We start from the raw sequence: 23,961 nt of genomic DNA, 5'->3' as shown, positions 1-23,961 counted from the left end.
GCACCGTTTCTTTAATTCTTCCTTCTGTTCTCCACCAACTTGGGATGTGTTTAGCTTTCGACGGAAATTTGTCCCAATAATGGCATTTTCGGAAGTTCGCTTCTTTTAGACTATTAATTCTATTTCAAGCAGTTCAGACATGTACGTCTTTAATGAACTTCCAACTACTTTGCGTAAAAGTATAGTTATAAATGCGTCGGAGTCTTTATAAGTTTTGCAGGGTCTGCTGAAGTCTGCTGAAACATCAAGTTCATTTGCATGAACTCTTTTATGACAAGTAAAAGAAAGGTCACAGACAAATAATTTTTATCATTTTCATACATCAGAGCTAGTGTACCGGCTGCGCTGTTCCATCAAGGAAACTCGTTTGAAATGAGATTTCAATCCTAACCATTGGTCTAGAATCCGCTCTGTTGCAACATCACAGAAAAGTAATCATGTAGCTGATGAATGTGCCACCCTTTTTGGCTCCTTATCTCCAGTATTTATCAAATAATAGCTTTGTTTATATCCTGAAATGGCTGCTTGAAAACCAGTTGTGCGTTTCTCTGATCGGGAGCTTGAGGTTTGTTGGCAGGACTTTTGCTGCAGTTGAGACATGGAAATGAAGAAAGTGGCATATACACTTCACTAAAATCAAGCCAGGACTGCAGGTTTTTTTTAGCTTGGTGTAGAGAAACGATTGAGCCCCGACCATGTTACCAACGATAATTCTTATTAAGAAATATTCCTTTCAAAGTTTTCCCTCTCTTTTTTCTATTTTTTTTTCTTCTTTTCTATTTTTCACAACTTAATGCCTACGACATGACATCGTTATATACTGACGGTGCTAAATTTATTGTAATCATAATATAGATTTTACTTCTTACTTCATTTATGACTATAACCTACGGTTACGAGGACAATCGTCTTCTTGCATACGAAAATACAGTTTTTCATAAAAAATTGATTTTCGTTTAAAAATTGTTTTTAGTACTTAAAAAAGATACTAGATTTAGCAACTTCCTTTGAACTGAACCTTTAATTGGCTCTCTATGATTTTCCAGTGCCCGACTAGCTGTGGAGCAAATGGAAGTTACAATATTGTTCCTTACTTTAAGGTAAAAAACTTGATTTCTTATATATTCCCTTTTAGATCCATCTCACCTCATTAGCCGTAATTTGTCATTCCCATGGTCATTTCACCCCTGTGCTATAATTTCCAGCGTATTTCATTGCATCTTTTTAAAACATCAGATTAAGGATTATCAATTTTTGTCTTTCAAGTGACTGAGCACGCTAAGTAGCGGCAAGAGATATTATGAATTTAAGGGACTACAAAATTTTCATTTTTTTCCTTTATAAAACATAAACATGTATATATGGAGTAGCCCCCTAAAAAGTATTTTACTCCTTAAAATCTCCTCTCCTCTGGGCTAATTTTTTTTCTGCTCCGACTTGTGACAATTAACAGCTCATTTGAAATGTTTCAGCTTCGTGATGATTGCACTACACTTTTTGACATGAATAGGAACCTTGTTCTTAATCTGTGACCTTGAAAATGCAATTTTAAGATCGGGGCAGTGGGAACAATAGTTTTGTTATATAAGAAAGTCACAAAGACCTTTAACAATTGGGAACAAATTTAATTTTATGAAAAACTACGTGGAAATGTTCTACACTATATAAAAACTATATATAGGGCATAATCAGCAAACCAGGGCTATCGCCCGCGTTGTAATTTTTAATTTGTCAGAAAAACTTTATTTGGGAACTAAATTAAATCCAAGACTTTTAAACGTGCTAAGATGTATTTGCCTTGAATCAGAGAAAAGGTGCTCTTAAATGAACTACTACACGAACATATATGGGGAAGTCCCCCCAAAAAATATTTGACTCCTTAGAATCTCTTCTGCCTATTTGTGTTTCTCCTCTGCCTGTGACAAGTGACAGGTTATGTGAAATTCCTCATCTGCCTGATGACAGTACTACACTATTTAACATGTATAGGAACCTTATTCTCATTATATGACCTTGAAGACGGAATCTTAAAATCAGGGCGATAAAAAAATAGTTTTGTTAAATGAAAAAGTCATAAAGGCCCTTAGCAATGTGGAACAAATTTAATTTTATGATAAATCCAAGGGGTAATGCTCTTCACTAAATAAAAACGCTATATAAAGCATAATCAGCCCAAGTAGGGACCAAACCAATGAACTTCTAACGAATTCTCCAACCCCAAATCATAATAAAAAATAGGTTTGTGTTAGTTTCCCTTCTGAACAGTCCTGTTACAAAAGTGGACATAGAGTATTATCTGGGGTGAGGGCTCAATAATTGACTAAATGGACAAATTTATTTAAAAAAGTAGTGAAAAAGAGAGAAAAAAACAAATAAGGGCGATAGAAAAAAAAGTTAGGAGGGACTCAAAGCCCGCCTCTCGCCATCTCTGGATCCGTCCCTGGCCTGTTACTATTTTTTTACCGTCTGTATCTGCTCTTTGAAACATATTTTTTTTTTAATTTTAACAATATCAATAAAAAGTGTTTTTATTCTATGCTCTCTTATAAAATAATTCCTAAGTGAATTTCATCCAACAGAACCAAAATTCAATCAACAGTTCTCCCTTTCTAGCAGCTTTAAATTGGCGTTTCATTCGTTTTCTATATACTGTATGTTGAGCTCCATAAAAACCGATTTTTCAACTGTATGTTTCTTGGAATTTTAAAAATTGAGGATACGACAGTTTTGCTTTCACAATTCAAGATGGCTGTAACACCAATTGAGCTCTAAATTTGTGTCGCATCCAGAGAAGAAACTGAAGAACTTCTACCAAATCCATTACTACTATTGAAGAATTTTACCACCCAACATTACTCGTAAATGGCTGACTATCTAAAGGTAGTTTCATTGTATTTTACTGAAAATCAAGCCGAACTATTTTTTACCTCTGGAAAATACATCCTTGCTGAAAGCATTATTCCCCAAAATTTGCTCTCCGCTGAAAATACCCCCAGACACCATCTCCCTGCAAAAAAATCCCCCCCCCAAATATGCATATGTTTCCCAATAGCCAATACTATCTGTTAGTAATAGGTAAATCACAAAACTTAAAAAGGAACTTGAACTTCTACAATGGGGTTCTCTGATTGTTTTGTAGTTTGAGAGGGAGGGAGATACCTCAAAGGGTGGATTTTAAAGCTGAAACCCACAGCTCTCATTGAGCCATCAAGAGGATAGAAGTAGAAATTAGGGTATAACCCCCAGGGCTATAACCAAGATTTTTGTTGGAGGGAGAGGCAAAAGATAGCAGAATTTATTCTGTATAGGAGGGAGACTTTCCCTCCCTCATCTCTACCTCCACCTCATGGCTACAGAAACTTTGTAGGGTGCTCTTTGGATCAGAAATTCAGAGTTCAAGTCCTTACTTGGTAAACATTTCACAGTTCATATAATTTACTTACCAATAAAGTGAAAATACCACTTGATGCCTTTTTTTACATTCTTTAAATATTATAATTGCTTCTACTGCAAATTTTTGAGCTTGTACTAATTGCACTTTTAAAAATGACAAATTTTCAATTGAAGTATGAGTTATTAGTTGTTTTGGTAAAATTCTAGTTAATTGACTTCTTGCAATCTTGGAAAGGGGTTAGGTTAGGAAAATGAAACTTTCAGGGATGGGTCTACAGGCTAAAGTATGTCCCAGGAAGGCTTTTTAAAGTACCCACCTCTGCTCCTTCTCCCTCTAGAGGGCCCTGAAAATTGCCTACGTGACAGGTCAATACCTGTTGAAAATTTGACAAAGCAACATTTTACCTTAATTTTAAGATACTAGCTGCTTTTTCTCTGCCTTTAGTTCTGAAAATACAATTCCTGTTATTTGAGTAGAATTTTGAGCCATATCAATGTTTTTTTTTCAAAATTTAGGAAATATATTTGCATATTTTTAAAACCTTTTAAAATGGAACTGAGCAAAGTTATGAAACTGAAAACAATTTTGTTTTGCTTCAATTAAGCAAAAGATCTATTTTGCAAGGTTTCACTTTTATAACATGCATATTTTTAAAGGTCATCAAAGGTCAGGGCCCTCTAGAGGGAGAAGGTAGTTGCTTCAAAATACCTTCTTGGGACATACTTTAGCTTGTAGACCCATCCCTGAAAGTTACATTTTCCTAACCTAAACCCTTTTCAGAGATAGCAAGAAGTCAATTAACTAGAGAATTTTACTGTTGTTTTCAACAAATTAATCCTATGATTTCTCAGTGTTGTTTCATGATTGTTTTCAACAAAATAATGCTGCATTCTCTCAGTGCCAAAATAATTTATAATAAGGTTAGTTTAGGTTTGGTCAAAAAGTGCTCAAATTAGAATTTGCATTAAAAAGCATTTATTATATTTATGAAGAACATGACAAAAAGTGGTAAATATTTACTTTTGTTCCAAGTGCCCTGAAGTGCATATTACTGCATATAGCAAGATTCTGATGATCAAATATTGTTTCTTTGTCATTATTAGAGAAGCACATCCATTTTTAGCTTTCTAAAATCCTCCTCCAACAGGATTAAAAATGTGTAAAGTGGACTTGCTTACAGGTAACATTACTTATAGAGTAAAGCCTATTAGTCCATAAGCCCTGCAGGTGGCAGGGCAAGGTCTATTCTATATTTATTCAACAAAGAGTGATAAAACTCAAAAAAAGAAGAAAAAGAAACTCAAACAAGGCTTATTAAATAAACATAGGATACAGCTTTGCTCTCTAGGTAGTGTTACCTGTAAGCAAGCCCACTATATGTATTTTTAGTTTGCCCCATGGAGGAGGAGGGTCAACCAGAAATTGGTATGCTTCTAGAATTAGCATTTCTAAATGCTCTAAACTAAACATTTACCAAAAAGGCCTGGTGTGGTATGTTCACTTTATTGGTAAGTCAATTATATGAACTGCAAAAAATTTACCCCTTTCTTATATATCAAAAGCAATTAGAGACCTACAAACCATTGGGGGGTAGAGGTAAACACCAGCCACTGTGGATTGCCAACTCAATTAATAAATCAGATCAATAAACTCTAGAATCAGTTCAGAGAAATTGGGTAAAGGACCTCTTTTTGGAAAAGACCACTTTTCTAAGGAATTTTGGAAAAATAGAAATGGGTTTTTGCCCTGCCCTATTTTATACAAAAAAAATATAATGTGAGGGTGGTAACAAAAGCCATGCCTTCTTGGTGAAATTTTCAACAATAATTTGTCAGCACAAATTAAAAATATGGTCTCTGTTTTGACATGCAATTAAAGAGACAAAATTGTATTAAATATTTTTAATTTATATAATGCTGCCTTTTATCAAGCAATAAAAGTTACATTTTTAGAACAAGAAGAAAATCAGCTTTCTTTTAATATGTGAATAAAACTGAAACACTGAAAAGATATACATACCAAAATAGGATCATTGATATTTTCAAAAAAGGTCCTTGTAGGTAAGTCAATAAACTAATAATTTAAAATGTTTGATCCAAATAAATGTAATAATAACCATATTGATGCATAGCTTTGAAGTCCTAGAGGTGACAAGACTAAAAACGAAATTAGCAAACCAGATGTTTGAAAGTAAGTCAGTTGTATTAACCCTTAAGCACCAGACCCTTCCACAAGAAGTTTTTGTGATGGAAATCAGAAGCCAATAAAGATATACAAAGAAAAACCAATGCAATGCAAAAAATATTTTCTATTTGAACATACAGAAAATAGATGTTTAGCCACTGAATATTTTTGCATGAGATCATGCTGAAACAAGCTGCACAAAATCAGCTTTTTGCAAAAACTGCAAAGGAGCACATAAACCAATAGAAACTACTAATTGCAAAGTATATGTAAAACGTTGTCAAATTTTAAGGGTAGGAGAGGCCCAGCAGATTCCCATTGGACTAGCAGCAGCAATGATGAAAGAACTCCCCTTCCTGGCCCTACAGCAGCTTTAAAATGCCAACCTCTTTACCCCCCATTCAAGACCCAATCTTGTGGCCCCTCTTACCTAGTCCTACAGGGCCAATAAAAAAAAAACAGCAAAAACATATGCTAACACCTCAAAGCCCTACCACTAACAGACCCACACCTAAACCTACAACCTTGATCCAAAAAGCAACACAAATCTGTCAGAGTGGAAGTTCAGCCACATAAATCCAAAATCAAACTTTTTATGCATCAGTAGCATCAACCCCTAATTCAACCTCAGTTACTGGAACATCCAGAACAACAACCCTACCAGGAATTTCTCCAGTTACTCATCATCAAAATTACTCCCAGAATGCAAGATTAGGTGCCTTGGTGAGAGAGACAAAAGAAAGATTAGAAGGAATGATGACAGCAATTGCTGTAATGGAACTTATCAAAAGTAGCAACTTTCAGGAATCAGTGAAAGCTCTCTTGAAAATGGAAGTTATTCAAATGTTCTTTGGCCCTGACATTTCCACCTCTGCAAATAATATATTCGAAGAGATGACCTCAAGAGCAAGAAACTTGGAATCAATCCCATCCAGAAGCAATAAAGAAAGTTTCAGGGACCCCACTAGCCAAATGGCTCAGAATAATGACCAATTAAGCAATCACCCTGCCACTTCCAAGCCCCAACAAGATGACAGTCAATAACCCATGCTGTCAAAGATTCAAAGTCTAAAAAACCTCGTAGTTCTTCAATGGAGCACAATTTCATCAAATAAAAGAAAATAGCTCAACTGACACAATTTATTAATAAAGGAAGAGTGGATATAATCTGCCTGGAAGAAGCAAATCTAAATGAAGCCAAAAGATTGCAAATACAAGAGTATAAAATATACAGGAAAGATAGGAACTCTTTAAGAAGAGGAGGAGGTGTTGCTGTTCTTATTAGAGAAGACCTTAAACATAGTAGCCTTATTAATATTAATCTCATCCAAGATAATGATGTTGTTGGTATACTTGCAGAAAGGAAAGATGGAAAAAGAATAAAAAATATACTCTTATTATAACCCAGATGGAAATTTAGACATCTTGAATAATATTGAAAAGCTCGTTACTTCACAAGATAAGGTATTAATTGTTGGGGATTATAACTGTCATAGCAAACTTTGGAGTGATAAAAAGCCAAATTAAACAGGGAAGAGCATAGAAAAAATTATCGAAGAGGGGGGAAATTTAATGGTATATTCCCCAAAGAATTTAAAACACATATTCTTGCCCAAGAAGTAAAACCATTTCCAATATAGATATCAAGATTGGAAGCAGCTCCTTAGGAGATACTATTACTATTGAAAGAATTGATAAATTGTTCACAGACCACTATGGGGTATTAATGTTCCTTTATGGGATAGATAGTATTTTAGAAGAAGTTTCCCCTTGATTCCTAAACAGAAAAGCAAATTGGCCATGGTTCCAGAATTTTCTGGGGATACATAGTTACATTGAAGTAGATGCATGTCAGAATCCAGAAGAAGCTGCCACCCTGCTTAACAGTACCATTCTGAAAGCAGCTGACTTTTCTATACCCAAGACCAAAGGATTCAGAAAGGCAATAGAAAACCATCCACCAAACCCCTTGTGGAACAAGCATTGCAAGGTGGCAGTCAGACAAAAGAGAGTGGTGCTAAGGAAACAGAATAGGTCTCCTTCCAATTGAAGGTCTTATAATTCTCAGGAAGGCAGAGGCTATTGTTAAGAGAATAATAGGAGAAGCAAAGAAGACAGCATGGTCCAATTTCTCATCTAACCATGACCCAAAGCTACCTCCAACGAAAATTCAAACTTTATAGCCTGCATGAATGGCAATTGAATCAAAAGTCAGGAACAAGGTTACCCTATGGAAAAGGAAGTGTTCAGCTTGCAAACTGAAAAAGAAAAGGCTGAGGCCCTAGCAGATGCTTTTGAGTACCCCCCCCCCTGAAGTTTCCAACTCCAAAGTGCATAGAGAAGGACAACAAGCCAAATCTTTGCCTTATAAAGATGAATTACTGAAACCCTTTACAAAATATGAATTAAATGTGGTTATTCAGAATTTGAAAATTCCTTCAACACCTGGAATTGACAAGGTAGACAACCTGTGGTTAATAAAAAGCCCTGAAGAATTCAGAACAAGAATTTTAATTGTAGTTAACCAGTGTGGCTTTCTAGTACTTTCCCACAGATATGGAAACCCACCAGCATAAAAGCATTCCTCAAAATGCAGAAGCCGAGCAACAACCCTAAGTCCTACCAACCTATTCCTATATTACCCTGCATGGGAAAATTATTAGAGAAATTGGTCTGCAAAAGACTGGAGCAGTTCATGGAAAAGAACGAGTTGATTCAAGCTGAGCAGACAGGCTTCAGGAAACATCACAGCACACTAGATGATATAGTCAGATTAGAAAATATGTATAAAAACAGGATTTGAAGAAGGAAAAATATCTGTGGCAGTCTTGTATGATTTTGAAGGAGCTTACAATAATGTATGCCATAAAAAGATGACTTCAAAAATACTAAAGTTTGGATTTCCACAAAAAATGAGCCTTTTTGTTGAAAGTTATTTAGAAGGGCGAACTTTCTACATAAGAGTAGGGAAGGAACTTTTATCCCCTTGATTAATAAAACGTGGCCTTCCACAGGGAGCAATTTTAAACACTCTTCTTTTCCTTATATTTATATCTGACCTTAAAATCTCCACTACCATTGATATTAGAGGCATTTTTGCTGATGACCTACTAACATGCCACAAAAGCCCCAGCATAGGAGAAGCCTCAAAATCGGCACAGATAACTCTTGAAGAAATTCACCAGTATTCCAAGGATCATGGAGTCCCATTTTCCACCAAAAAAACCAAGGCTATGGTTTTCCATAGAAAAAGAAATACCCTCACCAATCCAGAGATCAGGATAAGTGGAAGAACTCTAGAAGTTGCAACTTCAGCGAATATCCTGGGAGTCCATTTTGACCAAAGGTTGACATGGAAAACACATTTGGAAGCCATCAAAACCTCTTTTTTGAAAAGACTGGTTCTAATGAAGCAAATGGCAGGAACCTCTTGGGGATCCTCCTCAAAAACTCTGATGGAATTTTATAAATTGTATGTACAAGGGTCATTGAATATGGAATCCAGACTTATGGTACAACATCACAAAAGCACCTTAGAATACTTGAAACCCTCCAGAATTCAGCTATTAGGATAGCCTTTGGTCTTCTCAGCCGTACTCCAGTTGACACCCTGAGGGGAATTGCTGGGGTCCAAAAAATAGAACAGAGAATGAAGATTCTATCAACAAACTACTTCACGAAGATCTAAGCTTCTGGCCATAAACACATTGTCACTTCCACACTTTTCGAAGACCTAAGAAGTATATCTGAAAAACTACCCTCTGGAGTTAGGCTGTTCAAAGAAACTATCTTGAATTGGAGAAGTGGGACTGTATCTAATTCTCTACTTATGCCAGATTTTTTCCCCTTGGAGAATGGTTGCCCCTCAAGTCGTTCTTGAGCAGATCCCTAATAGTAAGGATAACCTTCCACAACAGTTCATAATTCAGCTATTTTAAGATGTAAACAAATGAATTACCTAGATTACCTTGAAGTATATACAGATGGATTGCTAAGAGAAGGGAAGACAGATGCAGGCATATTCATACCAGATTTCAATTTGAAGCTGCTCCTCAGACTTTCTTCAGCTCAGTCCTATCAGCAGAACTGAAAACCATTGAAATGGCTCCAAATACTCTCCTGCAGTCCCTCCCACACATAAAAAGGTGGTTATTTTTAGTGACTCAAAATTTGCGCTCCAGCAGGTCTTAAAAATAAATTGGGAAGCCCCTGACTGTGATTTATCAGCAATTAGGAATTCCCTTCTACAACTTTCCAGACAAGGAATAGAAGTTAAGTTCCAGCACATACCAAGCCACTGTGGAATCAAAGGAAATGAGGTCGCAGATGAGACTGCACAGTGGGCAGCAGATAGCAAATATCCAGAGTCTAACCAAAAAACAATAAGGGATGTAATGAGGAGCAAAATCAATCATATTTGGACCAAATTATCTCCACAGCTTTCTTCCCCATTTCAATCTAGATTGGCCAGCACTATATATTTTTGAATCCGAGCTGGGTCAGTTTATTTAATAAAGAAAAATATAGAGCCAAGCAGTCACAAAGCCCATTGTGTGGGTTTTGCTACCAGTGGGAAGAATCTCTCCAACGTATTCTATTTTATTGTCAGGACTTTTTTCCAAAAAGAAGATAGCTTTTAGCTAAGATAAGAGACCAAGGCTTGCAGTCTACTGTAGCAGCACTACACTTTAAAAATTCGTTATCAAAGAGTTCTACAACTCTGATTTTCTGAGAGATTTTGGAGTTTCTAAAGGATATCAAAGTTACCTTGTGATTCTATTACATTTTCACCTGAAAAAGACAATGGAAAATGAGCTAGTTTATTAATGTTGATCTACTGTGCAGAAGAGAGCAAGAGTGAGTAGGAACAGCCGTATTGGTACCAGCCGCCCTCTAGGCCTTCAACTGCTGGGGACAGGCAGCTCAAGTACTCGCACTTTCCACAAACCAAACAGAAGGGAGGAGAAGATGACAAAGAAGGATATACCCTCATACAAATTCTGGAATTGGAACCTCGTGGTGAAAACATTTTTGGAGGCCTGTTTGCCAAAAGGAAGAAGAGGTCATAACAGACAAGTGAAGTCCTTTGACCAAAGCATAAGGAAGGGAAGGAAAGGAGCAACAAGGATTCATTTTGCCAAAGTGAATGACATGGCACTTGGCAACATTGAATTTAAGAAGTCAAGCCTCATCCCATTGACCAAGTAGTCCAAGATTATTTTGTAGAAAGGCATGATTTTCACAGGACAAGGCTGGTCCAAGAAGATTCAGGTCATCAGCTTAGAGCATTAAGTTACAGCTGACAGTGGAAAGAACATCATTGATGAAGTTATTGCACCAGTTTTATGCAATTTGATTAATAAATCTATGGAAAAAGGAATTTTCACGGAAGTTTTGAAGTTTGCTAAAATAATACCTTTGCACAAAGGAGGTAAGAGAGACAAACCTTCAAATAAAGACCCATTTCTATCCTCCCTTTCTGTTCAAAAATATATGAAAAGGTAATTGGATCCAGGCTAACTGATTACATTGAAAATAATAAAATTCTTATGAATGCTCAGTTTGGTTATAGAAAAAATAATTCCATAGAAATAGCAACTATTAAACTTGTTGACAGGGTAAATACATTGTTTGAAGCAGGTCTGATTCCAGGTGCTTTATTCCTGGATTTGAAGAACGCTTTTGACACAATTGACCATAAACAATTATTACTTGAGCTGGAAAAAATTAGTGTAACTGGACAGAGTTTGTCTTGGTTTGAATCTTATTTAAGTGATCAGAAGTAAATTGTGGTGAATGGGTGTTTTACTTCTGTGAATAGTGCAATAACTTGCAGAGTACCCCAGGGTTCGATACTGTTTCCTCTTCTATTTTTAACTTTTATAGATTGGATTGAGTGCTATTTGTCAGAAGCTGGTATAATCCTATTTGCAGACAATACTCTTTTACATGTAGCTGCTCCATCAGCTGATCTACTTTTTAATAAAATGATAAAGGCAATGACCAAGTTTATTAAGTGGGCAGATTTCAATAATTTTGACATTAAATTATACTAAAACTAATTACATCTTATTTTCTCAGATATATATTATTAAAACTTAATTTAGAATTAATAATAAACCGAAATCAAATAAAAAGAGTAAAGGTAACAAAATATTTGGGTTTTATGATTGAGGAAAATCTATCATGAAAAACACATTCAAATATTATAGCTTCAAAGCTGTCCAGATCTCTGGGTGTGCTTTGCCAAGTTAAAAACCTAGTATCCCAGAAAATTCTTTGATTGGTCTATTTTGCTATTTTTTTTACCAATACATTTGTTACAGTTGCTCTGTATGGGCTAGTAATTTTGTATCCTGAGCTTTACACTAAGAATCAACTTTTTGATATTTCAAAAACAAGAGATTACCAAGTTAGTATTTCCACATACAAATTTATCAATAATATTTTTCCCGCTTCTTCTGAAAATTTTTTCTCCTTTAATTGTGATATCCATAGCCATGATACATAGCCATGAATTTTGTGTCCTGAACTTTACACTACGAATCAACTTTTTGATATTTCAAAAACATTATCCTTGCAAAAGAATATTATGTTTGAATGTATATGTATGTGTTTATATATTTGTACTAGCTGTTGGGGTGGCGCTGCCCCAACACATAGTTGGTGGGGGTGCTTCGCGCCACCCCCCAAGCCCCCCCCCCCGCGCGTAAGTCGTTACGCGCTATATTAGTTACGCGCCATTGTAGTTGTGTCCCTGTGTCCCACCTGTGAATATAGATAGATATATATATGTTTTTAACCACGTAAAATTTGCGAATATACAACATTCTTCGCTGTCCCATTGTCTGTGCATATAAATAGATTGTCAGGTTTACCGACTCTTGAACATGCAATATATAATTGTCCATGGAAAAATCAATCCGTATTCAGATCTATACCTCATGATTCTAATGATTGCACTTGAGCTTTGTTGACGGTGATTGCTAATTGAACATTCCCTGTGTCGCCGTCGTCATTTATATATCTCCGTGTGCCCCCGGCGTACCCGTTGTAGTTGTGCCCCTGTGTCCCGGTCGTCATTTATATTCCCTGTGTCCCGGTCGTCATTTCTGTCCCGGTGTTTTTTTCTTTGTAAGTTTTTTATCTTTTTTATTTTTTTTCTTTTTTTAAGTTTTTTTCTTTTTAGGTCCTGGTGTCCCGGTCTGTAATTTCTCTTTGAGTGTATCGGTAGTCTTTTATATTCCCTGTGTCCCGGTTGTCATTTGTGTCCCGGTGTTTTTTCTTTTTATTTTTTTACCTTTTTTATTTTTTCCTCTTTTTAAGTTTTTTTCTTTTTAGGTTTTTTCTTTTTTTAGCTTTTTTCGCGCCATATTAGTTACGCGCCATTGTAGTTGTGTCCCTGTGTCCCACCTGTGAATATAGATAGATATATATATGTTTTTAACTACGTAAAATTTGCGAATATACAACATTCTTTGCTGTCCCATTGTCTGTGCATATAAATAGATTGTTAGGTTTACCGACTCTTGAGCATGCAAAATATAATTGTCCATGGGAAAAACAATCTGTATTCAGATCTATACCTCATTATTCTAATGATTGCCCTTGAGCTTTGTTGATGGTGATTGCTAATCGAACATTCCCTGTGTCCCGGTCGTCATTTATATATCCCCCCTGTGTCCCCCGGCGTCCCCGTTGTAGTTGTGTCCCGGTCGTCATTTATATTCCCTGTGTCCTGGTCGTTATTTGTGTCCCGGTGTCCCAGTCTGTAATTTCTCTTTGAGTGTCCCGGTCGTCATTTATAATCCCTGTGTCCCGGTGTCCCGGTCATCATTTGTGTCCCGGTCTGTAATTTCGTCAGTCGACAAACATGACGTCAGTCGACAAACAACTTCATGACAACATACAGCTCAATCCTTATAATGACTTCAGTCGACAAACATGACGTCAGTCGACACACAAACAAACAACTTATTTATATATCATGAAAAGAGAAATCACCAATGCTACAGCACAAACACAAAAAAAAAAAAAAAAAAAAAAAAAAAAAAAAAAAAAAAAAGAGAGACAGAAGGAGAAAAGGAAGACTGTTTTCCTAAATTAGTGATTAATATAGACCAGCACTTGAATGAGGCCTTAACCCTACTCATCCATACAATCACATAGGTCAAACAGCATAGCCACACACAATCAACCTTAAAGAATAATCCATGGACAGGCAGTCATGTCGTCAATAAGTATAAGTCGTCATTTACCGAACAATAGAAAAAATAATATAGACAAATAATTATATATATATATATAATATATATATATATATATATATATATATATATATATATATATATATATATATATATATATATATATATATATATATATATAGATTTAGTACTATGTAGAGTAGAGAAGACTCCCACCTGCTGCCAACAAACCCTTTGGGGCTTTCTTACCAGGTGCTACAAAGTGTTTTATATATAATTTTAAAATAATATATATCTTGTCTTATATTAAATAATGTAGGGTCCAAAACAGGAAAAAAGACATCAAATAATTACCAGACTAATTACTGGAAAAAAGACATCAAATAATTACCAGACATTACCAGAGTCATCAAATAACAACACATTGAAATTGCAGAAAAAGAAAATTGAGCATCCAAAGCAAGGATTTTTCTTCAAGCCTTCAACCTTGACTGCACATAATGTAATTGCAAGTTGCTTTTGACAAACATTGGTGTCAACATATCCTCCAGAATAAAAGCCATGCTGTGAGATCTGCAAGAGATTATTTGCCCCAAGATCTGTAATAACTGTGAAATTGATTATTGTTTCAAGAACCTTAAAAACCTCTGATGTCATGCTAACAGATTGTTTTTTTTTTCAGCAAGTTCCTTTCTACCTTGTTAAAAATGATAATGAGATTTGTATGAACGATAATCTTGAAACGAATCCTCTGTTTTACTGATAGTTATGTTTTATACTTTTTATTTTTACACTTATTGACAAAATAATCCCATCAGAAATCCATGGGCCAAATTTCTGTAAATATCTCTTATGTGTAACTCAAAACGAATTTACTTAGTTTGTTAGTAGGGATGTTACTGTGAATGTCCAAAATATCTTTTTTTTTCTCCTTGTATTTAATCAGTGTTGCCAGTCAACTTTTTAAGTTTTATGCAAGGTTTGATGATAACAAGTTAGGTTAGGCTTTTAACAAATTTCTGATATTTATGACCAAGTTTCACCTAACTTTAATTTTGACCATAAAAGCTTGGATAAGACTGAAAAAGCTGACGCGCAAAGCTAATTAAATCCAAGCAGAGAAAAAGGAATTTCAAACGCTTTTGAATGTTGACATTACCCAGTTTTGGGGGATTCAGAGTAGCAGAGAGATTTGATATATATAAAAAAAAACGAAAATGCTTCGTTTACGTTATCTCATCCAAAAACAGAACTCCAATCATGATTATCAATGAGTTTGTGTAATGACTGAAAATCTATCACTTTTAGTCGTCTATCTTTGTTCTTTTCTGAAGATTTGTGCTGATCAGGAGAAATTTGGGCGACAAAAAAAGCACTAACAGGGAAGTGGTCAGACATCTCTGATAATATCATGGACTGTTTTACTGTTGTGAATGAATGGACAGAAAAAAAATTGTGCAAGACGAAAGTATCACAGTTCAAAATAGGGATGAAACCTTTTAATCGCATTGAATAGATATAAAATTCTTTAACTGGATATTTCGAACACATATACACTAACAGTGTTCATCATCCGCAGTAAAACTAAAAGACATCAATAAAAACAAACACAATTTATACCCAATAAACTAATTACATATAGTATGTAAGTACATATAGTATATTTCTGTATAAGACTTATCTCGGTTACTTTGAACCGCAGCTGGAACCACAAATTGATGGCTTTGTACACGGACTGAGTAATAGTGTCCAAAAAATGATCTTTAAACTGTGAAGGAAATACAGTTTCGATTCGAGAAAACTCGTCCTGTACCCATTTCCTGATTTCATCCTTAGTCCCACCTTCCAGGCTATTAATTCACTCTGCATTGATGAAACTGAAGCAGACAGACCAGGAAATCTGTCTGTATCATCCACATCTAATTTTTCCGCCTTCTGTACATTTTTCCTTCTATCCTTCAGGGCATCGGCATGCTTATGCTTGTAAGGCCAAATTTCCTGATTTTATGACCTTAATTTCACAGTGCCGTAACAATGAACTTCATAGTTGTAGTTACCGTCCTTAACAAGTATTGCTCTCTTTATTTTGCTCGGCCAAAGTTTGTAGTATCTGAACTGGGCATAGACACGATCACCTGCTTGCATAGCTTATGGGTAAACAGAAATATTTTGGATAGTACTATTTTGTCTGGCAGCTTATGGAAAACCTGCTAGTACGTTTATAAATACAGATCTTTGGTCCTAAAAGAATTTTTTCTTATTTCCTCTGGACCTAAAAGTAACAAAAACTTAAAAGTTTTTTGTTGCTATTTTTGCTAATTCTCCTCATTTACATGCTTTTATTTTAATTAACTCATTTATTTGCAGAAAGCAATCGATCTGGTTCAGAAAGCTGCAGAAGAAGACAAGGCTTCTAATTTTGAAGAAGCCCTTCGCCTATATGAGCTAGGAATTGAATATTTTATTCATTCTATAAAATGTAAGTGAAGATACTATTTTTTCTTTCATTTTTTTACTGTGCAGAATTTGCTTTTTAAACTGTCTTATGGAGCCACACTCCATTGCAAGCCTTCTCAAATAGGTATTCTTTAGCCAAATCATGTTTGTAATATAGTTGTAATAGTAGTAGTTTTTTTTTTATCAAGATTTTTTCTGACAGAGGATGGGCTATGCAACCCAGCAATTGGTAAGCTAGTAAGCCCAAATTTTCAGGGGCATTCCTTTGGACCAATCTTAGAACCTTTCCACCTCCAAAAAACAACCCAAAAAAATATTCAAGGAAAATAGTTTTTCTGCCACTCCTAAAACAATTACGTGATAACCCCTACCTTGAAATGTTTTTTCCACTCCCCTTTCTAATATTTGGAACTTTTTGCATCTGAGTTTGTAGACATGTTTAATAGCTTGTTATTATGTCTTTGAGTACCAACTGGTAGACATCTATCATTAAGTCACAATGGGCATCTGGGAAACGGGCCACTTTCCCAGATCCTGGGCGAAAGCCATGATTGTCCCACTTTACAACAGGGCAAAAAAGACGACTGTAATAACTACAGACCAATTAGCATGAGGAGCCAACCTGCGAAGATTCTCACAAAAATCCTACTTGACTGCCTAAAATCCCTGACAGACCTCACTTTAGTGGAATATCAGGCCGGCTTCCGAAGAAATCGATCTACTATAGATCGTATATTTCCACTCGACAACTGATGGAGAAATATATAGAAATTGAGAAAGAACTGCTCTTACTTTCTATTGACTTTAAACAGGCCTTCGATTTAATTTGGTGTAACGAAAAAACATGTTAACTTTGATCAAAGTTATGTATTTCAATTTGTTTAGCCATGCTCAGACGCTTGAGGGATTGACAGAACATTTCTAGACGTCAGCACGTGTTCTCCTGGGCTGCCTCCTATCCCCTCATCTGTTTAATCTGTTTCCAAATGCAGCTTTATCACTCGTTAAAACCACAGACGGTGCATCCATTGAAGGACAAATTAGCGTACCCAGACGACATCGTAAAATTAAATAGTCATGAGCATTTCCTCCAAACAGACACATACGAGATAGTGTCAGCAACCGAGACCCTTGGGATGGTTGTCAACACAGTAAAAATGAAAGTGCCGCGGGTATCCAAAGACTCTGCACCCAGAGCCAGCTAACCATAAAAGGAGAACAAACTGATAGCGCGGAATCTTTCGTCTACCTCGGCAGTCTTTTAACCTCTAATAACGATTGATCAAGATTGATTAGGTGTAGACTGGGCCTTGCAACCAGCAGCTTCTATAGCGTATCATCAATTTGGAAGTGTAAATTATTATCAAAATCACTGAAGGTCCGACTTTTTATCTCTCTCATAATCTCTATTGCTATGTACGTAAGTGAAACTTGGTCAATTAAACCTGATGACGAACGTCGAATCTCCGCATTTGAAACAAAATGTCTCCGTCGCATAGCAGGGATCACCTACATTGACCGAGCATCCGATGAAGACCTCCGTAAACTCCTCCACTGCTCCTACACTGTCATGGACCGATTTTGAAGTCACCAACTCCGCTGGCATGGTCATATTCAAAAAAATCACATTTGAAGGATGGGTACATGGCGCATGACCTCGTGGCTGATCCTGCAAAAGATGGTACGACAACTTCAATGGCCGGACCCCCCCCCCCCCCCCAATCTCTCCTGCGTCTAGCAATAGATGGAACCAAATACTGTCGCAATATTCCACGAATAGTGGGAAGAGAAGAAGCCCTAATACAGCCACAGAGGCCGGATGAGATACAAGTCAAGTAAGTCAAGTGATGGTGAGGTGAACTGAGTATTTTATGATATCAAATAAAAAACAATCTTTTTATGATGTATGTTACATGCAATGCTTAAACTAGTGCATGGCTTAAACTAGCCATGGATTATCTGCAGCTAAAGCGGAGCTGCAACTAAGTCGTGGCACTTAAACAACACTCTTGCTTTTCTAAAAATTTAAAATGTTGCTATAAATGTAGTTTTGAGCGAAAGTTAGAATCACTTTTTAGCCTACTTATATACTGTGGTAATATGGTATGGTTAGATATAGGGTACATGCTTACATATTATAGTAGAGAAAGGTACTGCAAGAATCTGTTGATTTAAATTGTTATATCTCATAGGGAAAAATGCTCTCTTGGCTTTTCTGCACGATTAATGTGAATGCCATATAGGGCAAATGTAACGAATGTTTGTTTTCGAACTTTTTCAAGGATTGAATCTTGGCAATTCATCCAATAACTCCAAATATATAATTTTATTTGCATCACATTATAATGGATTAGTTTGTAAGGTTTAGCGTTTACTTAAAAAAAAAAAAGCAAAAATTAAATTAAAAAAAAACTTTCAACATAAACATATCAACTGCCATGTTTCTAATATTTTCGGAATTATAACTGTATACTAAAATTTAATGGTATCGTACTAGGTGAAAGACTGTTGAGAAGCTTATAAATTAATCTTTTATTTTCAGCAGGTTACTTATGGAATTTTCTGCACCTAGGAGAACTTCTTTTTTTTTGGCGGGTGGGGGGCCGGTTTTTATTTCAGCAAAGCACTAGTTTTTAGAATTTAGCGAATATTAGAAAATGTCAAAAGTCAGTTCTTTACTTCCGCACGAAACCTTCTTCTTTTTTTAGTTGAATGGAACAGAATAGTTTTTGGGTGACAACAATGATCTTGTCCTATAGTTGTTGTTGTTTGCGCTCCAAAACAACCATTTTGGCGTAAATAGAGGTAAAATCCTACCGACCAACAATTTTGTGGTAGTCAATCGATTTCAAAGCATTGAAAAGATGCAAGCATGTTCACGAGTTGACTCGTAACATTAGGGGGGATGCTGGTGGATCTTTTCATGGGTGGTGAAACCTCAAGTTTTAGTCCTGTACTATCTAAATTTTATATAGGCTCTTTGAACTTGGAGTGTAGGCTTACACTCTAGCCTCCCTTTATTTGAGAATCTGTTTGGGACCAGCATGCAATACGGGTGCTTTTGCGAAACAGTTTCCATCTTATTGAGGAAATATTTAGAGTGTTGACATAAGATATTACGTTCTGTGCTCAAATGCACAGAGGTGAAAATGTGAGGGGCTCCATCTAAGAAAAAGATTGATCTGGAGACTCTTCCTTTCAGATAATTAAAAACTAGTAGTTGAAAATTTGTTTCGGCCTTTCAAAAAGAGATATTTTGAAGGAATATTCTTTTTGAGCATTGACTATCATTCTTGAATAAGGTTTATGCAATAGTTGAACTTTAGCATCAAACAGTTCGTGGTAACGAACTGTAGTAAGGAGCGACCCGGCTCAATAGTAATCAAAACTCTAAAAAATGGAATTTTGATACCAATAGCTACATCAAAAGAATTGCATTTTAATGCTGATTTTGAATATATAAGTTTCATAAAGTTTAGTCTTACCCATCAAAAGTTACGAGCCTGAGAAAGTTTGCGTTATTTTAGAAAATAGGGGGAAACACCCCCTAAAAGTCATAGAATCTTAACGAAAATCACACCATCAGATTCAGCGTGTCAGAGAACCCTACTGTAGAAGTTTCAAGCTCCTATCTACAAAAATGTGGAATTTTGTATTTTTTGCCAGAAGGCAGATCATGGATGCCTGTTTTTTTTTTTTGTTTTTTTTTTGTTTGTTTTTTTAAGGGGTGATCGTATCGACCCAGTTATCCTAGAATGTTGCGAGAGGGCTCATTCTAACGGAAATGAACAGTTCTAGTGCCCTTTTTAAGTGACCAAAAAAATTGGAGGGCACCTAGGCCCCCTCCCACGCTAATTATTTTCCCAAAGTCAACGGATCAAAATTCTGAGATAGCCATTTTATTCAGCATAGTCGAAAAACCTTATAACTATGTCTTTTGGGACGACTTACTCCCCCACAGTCCCCGTGGGAGGGGCTACAAGTTACAAACTTTGACCAGTGCTTACATATAGTAATGGTTATTGGGAAGTGTGCAGGCGTTTTCAGTAGGATTTTTTGGTTAGGGGGAGGGGTTGAGAATAGGGGGATAGGCTGGGGGAACTTTCCATCGAGGAATTTGTCATGGTGGAAGAAAATTTCCATGAAGGGAGCGCAGGATTTACTAGCATTATTTAAAAAAAAAACAATGAAAAAATAAATTTGAAAAAGTTTTTTTTCAGCTGGAAGTAAAAAGCAGCATTAAAACTTAAAACGAACAGAAATTATTACGCATATGAGGGGCTCACCTCCTCCTAATACCCCGCTCTTTACGCTAAAGTATTTTTAGTAATTTCAACTATTTATTCTACGGCTTTTGTGATTCAGGGGTCATTCTTAATGAATTTAAGCTTTAGTGTAAAGAGCGAGGTACTGACGAGGGGGCGAACCCCCTCATATATATAATAAAAACATGAGAATACAAAACTTCTTTACGTAAGCTAATTTATAAGTTACGTATATCTTCTACTAAAAAAAAGATTCGTAAAAAATTAAAAGTTCTAGTTGCCTTTATCTTAATTAACCGAAAAATCGGAGGGCAACTAGGCTTCATCCCCCACTCTTTTTGCTCAAAATCACTCGATCAAAATTATGAGAAAGCCATTTAGCAAAAAAAAAATATGCAAATTTCGTTTTAATTATTCCTCTACGGAGAGCCAAAATCAAAACATGAATTGATTGAAAAACGTTCAGAAATGTAATAAAAAAACAAGTTTTTTTAACTGAAAGTAAGAAGCAAAAATAAAACTTAAAACGAACAGAAATTACTTCGTATATGAAAGGGGCTGCTTCCTCACCAACGCCCCGCTCTTTACGCTAAAGTTTGACTCTTTCTCTCAACTCTTCTTTTTAAAACAGTAAAAAACTTTAGCGTAAAGAGCGGGGCGTTGGTGAGGAAGCAGCCCCTTTCATATACGAAGTAATTTCTGTTCGTTTTAAGTTTTAATTTTGCTCCTTACTTTCAGTTAAAAAAAACTTGTTTTTTTATTTAATAATGAACAGTGGTGAAGGTGGTGACTCACCTCTGTGACTTGCTTATGTCCGAGTATAATATGAAAAATTAAGTGTGCTACTAGCATAAATTAAGTAAAAAATCTTTTCTAATGAAGGTAAAGAGCAATGGTAGAATTCTAAAACTAACAGAAATTATTATTTGCCAAATCCCCTTACACCATCTTGTTTTTATGCTATGTTTCAGCAGGTTACATATATTGATTGTAAGCAGGGAAACATAAGCTAAACTTTTATGTAAGGAGTGTGTGATTTAAGGAGCTCTCTCTCTCCTCACATGTAGAATCATATCTGTTCGTTTCAAGTTTGAACGTCGCTTTTTACTTTCATTTCAAAAAACTGTTTTTTATCCGATTATAATCTGTGTTTTCGTTTTAGTATTTACACTAACCATGTATGCAGTGGGAGAGGGGAGGTGGTAGGCTAGTGCCCCCCAAAAATCCAGGATATTTGAAATTTTTCTAATTCATTTTATTTTATGTGAAATCCTTCTATTTTTGTGTTTTCTCAAATCTCTGTCACCGCCAAATTGGCACCCAACCAAAACCAAGTTGCTACGCGCGTGTCTAATTTGCATACCTTATAGAAGACTTATGATATTACAGATAAAAACAAGAATCCGTATAAAATTTAAGAGTAATAGTATAACAAACATAAACGATCGCATTGATGAAGTTAACTGCTGCCATCTCACCCCACCTCCGTGCCACGCTTGTTGAATTAAATTTTTATTTACGCTGTAGCGAAAACTTTCACATGTAATTTTTACATATCCTAATTTGCCATGATTCCTCTGATAAATAGACCTGTAAGCAATTTTTAACTTGACATATTTCTTCTGATAAATAGCCTTGTAAATAATTCTGAAAAGGTTTAAATTTTTATTTCACCGTAATGCTATTTCAAAGGTAATGCGGTAGGTAAATAAAAATAATTACAAACTAACAATCATTTACGTATATTTATAGGGATCTGTTAGGTTTTTAATGAGTGTGCAAGTTAAAATTCAACGTGAAGAGTGAGGATCGAGGGGTTAACTCCTTTATTTTGGGGGTAAACATAATGCGTTCACCAATTTCATCTTATTTTTGTATGTTTTAATTTCCTAATAGCTAGTAGGTTATTTACTGCTCAAAATTAGGAAGAAACATTGTCACATGGTATTTTTCCTGTAGAAAGGGGTAAGTTCGTAGAGGCCTCTGCATGCATTAAATCAAATGGCTGGATTCACCATTATCCACTAGTTGTATCATCTGCTTGTGCCTGTAATCTTTTTAGGTCCTTCGCTCAGACGGATGGTGCAAACTTGAGCAAAGGGCATCAGAACATAGTACATGCTTCAATTTCTATAGGAAAATAGAAATTTCCTGCTTCTAAAATATTGCATTTTGTATTTTTTCTAAAATTTTGAAATGTGTTTTGTTGAGAAAATACTAAGTAGTATTCATTGGTCTCCGTTGCCTGTCCCGTCTCTCATGAAAAACAAAGAAGTACTTGACTGTGTCTGGGGACCCGGGTTCTAATCTCTGCGGGCCCAAGGCTTTTAAAAAGCGAAAGGAAACAGTGTTCTTCCCCCAGGAAAAAATTCCGAGCATCCTTTTTACTTCTTTTTACATATTCATTTCGATATGCTCCCATAGAGGTCGTCAAGTTCCTACTTATGAGAAAATAAAAATACTTGTAATGCTTTGTTCCCACTGATGTTCAGACCTCCATGATTGGAGATAGGTGATCCTCAAAAGAACTATCTCAAGGCCTATTCCCATTAGTGGAACCTGATAAAATCATGAAAATTCGGATATTATATCCTAACAACGCAATTTGTACGAATCAGACCCCATCCCACAAATAGCCTCCCCCTCGAATATTTGCTGTGTATATTGATGTATATTTGTTTCTAAACTTCATTTTCTATTTTCAGATGAAGCTCAAAGTGACAAGGCCAAAGACACTATAAGGGCCAAAGTAAAAACTTACCTAGAACGAGCTGAAAAGCTTAAAGAATTTCTGAAGAAGAAAAAGAAACAACCTGTAAAAGCTGGCGAGGCAACCAGTAATGGAAAGTAAATGCATTCTCTTAGCTAACTTCAGCTTTTACGACCTAATACTAGACTTATTTGCAGTTTGAGACATTCTGCATGTGCTATTTTGGGTAACTTTTTCACTTGCTCAACAATGACCGGCGTTGCGCAGATGCCAATTTCCTGATTCAATGGTTCCAGTTACCCATTTAGAGCTGGGTCGACTCTAGCAACGCTGGGCAGGGTTTCGTAATTAACCCCGTTTTAAACCAAATAACCAGGGACACCAGGATTCGAACCCCTCACCTCAAAATTTCAAGTCTTTAGTGCTAACCACTCCGCTAGAACGGATTATTTTGGGTAGGCATAATAAAACAGAAGGGGACTCTTCATATAGCTGGGGGGGGGAGGCTATATAACCCATTCTTTATAATATGTATAGTCTCTAGTTCAGCGGTTCCAAAATGGTGAGTTCCAACATCAGAGCCTTAAGGCTTTTTGGGGAGTCCTCAGTGAATTGGGCTCAACCGAAAAGTTCTGTTTCTCTGGGGCGGGATTTATGACTTACGTTTGTTGTGAAAATTCATTTGTCATACTGCACTTTCTTCATGTTGCTTTCAACTCATTTGAATATATTTCGGGCTGCCAA

The 23,961-nt window shown here is 36.0% G+C and overlaps 1 protein-coding gene across 1 annotated transcript in view; it reads left to right on the top strand.

Annotated features, from left to right (window-relative positions):
* The first annotated feature begins 2,734 nt into the window (after positions 1-2,734).
* LOC136031828 (vacuolar protein sorting-associated protein 4-like) overlaps positions 2,735-23,961 on the top strand; it is a 55,843-nt gene continuing 34,616 nt past the window's right edge. The window contains exons 1-3 of the mRNA XM_065711656.1: positions 2,735-2,880; positions 16,153-16,264; positions 23,213-23,354. Of these exons, the coding sequence (XP_065567728.1) occupies positions 2,863-2,880; positions 16,153-16,264; positions 23,213-23,354 (272 nt within the window). The 5' untranslated portion in view covers positions 2,735-2,862. The remainder of the gene's footprint in view (positions 2,881-16,152; positions 16,265-23,212; positions 23,355-23,961) is intronic.

Source organism: Artemia franciscana, chromosome 10 (genome assembly GCF_032884065.1).
Source record: "Artemia franciscana chromosome 10, ASM3288406v1, whole genome shotgun sequence".
Lineage (NCBI taxonomy): Eukaryota > Metazoa > Arthropoda > Branchiopoda > Anostraca > Artemiidae > Artemia > Artemia franciscana.
This window is presented reverse-complemented; position numbering and strand designations above follow the sequence as displayed.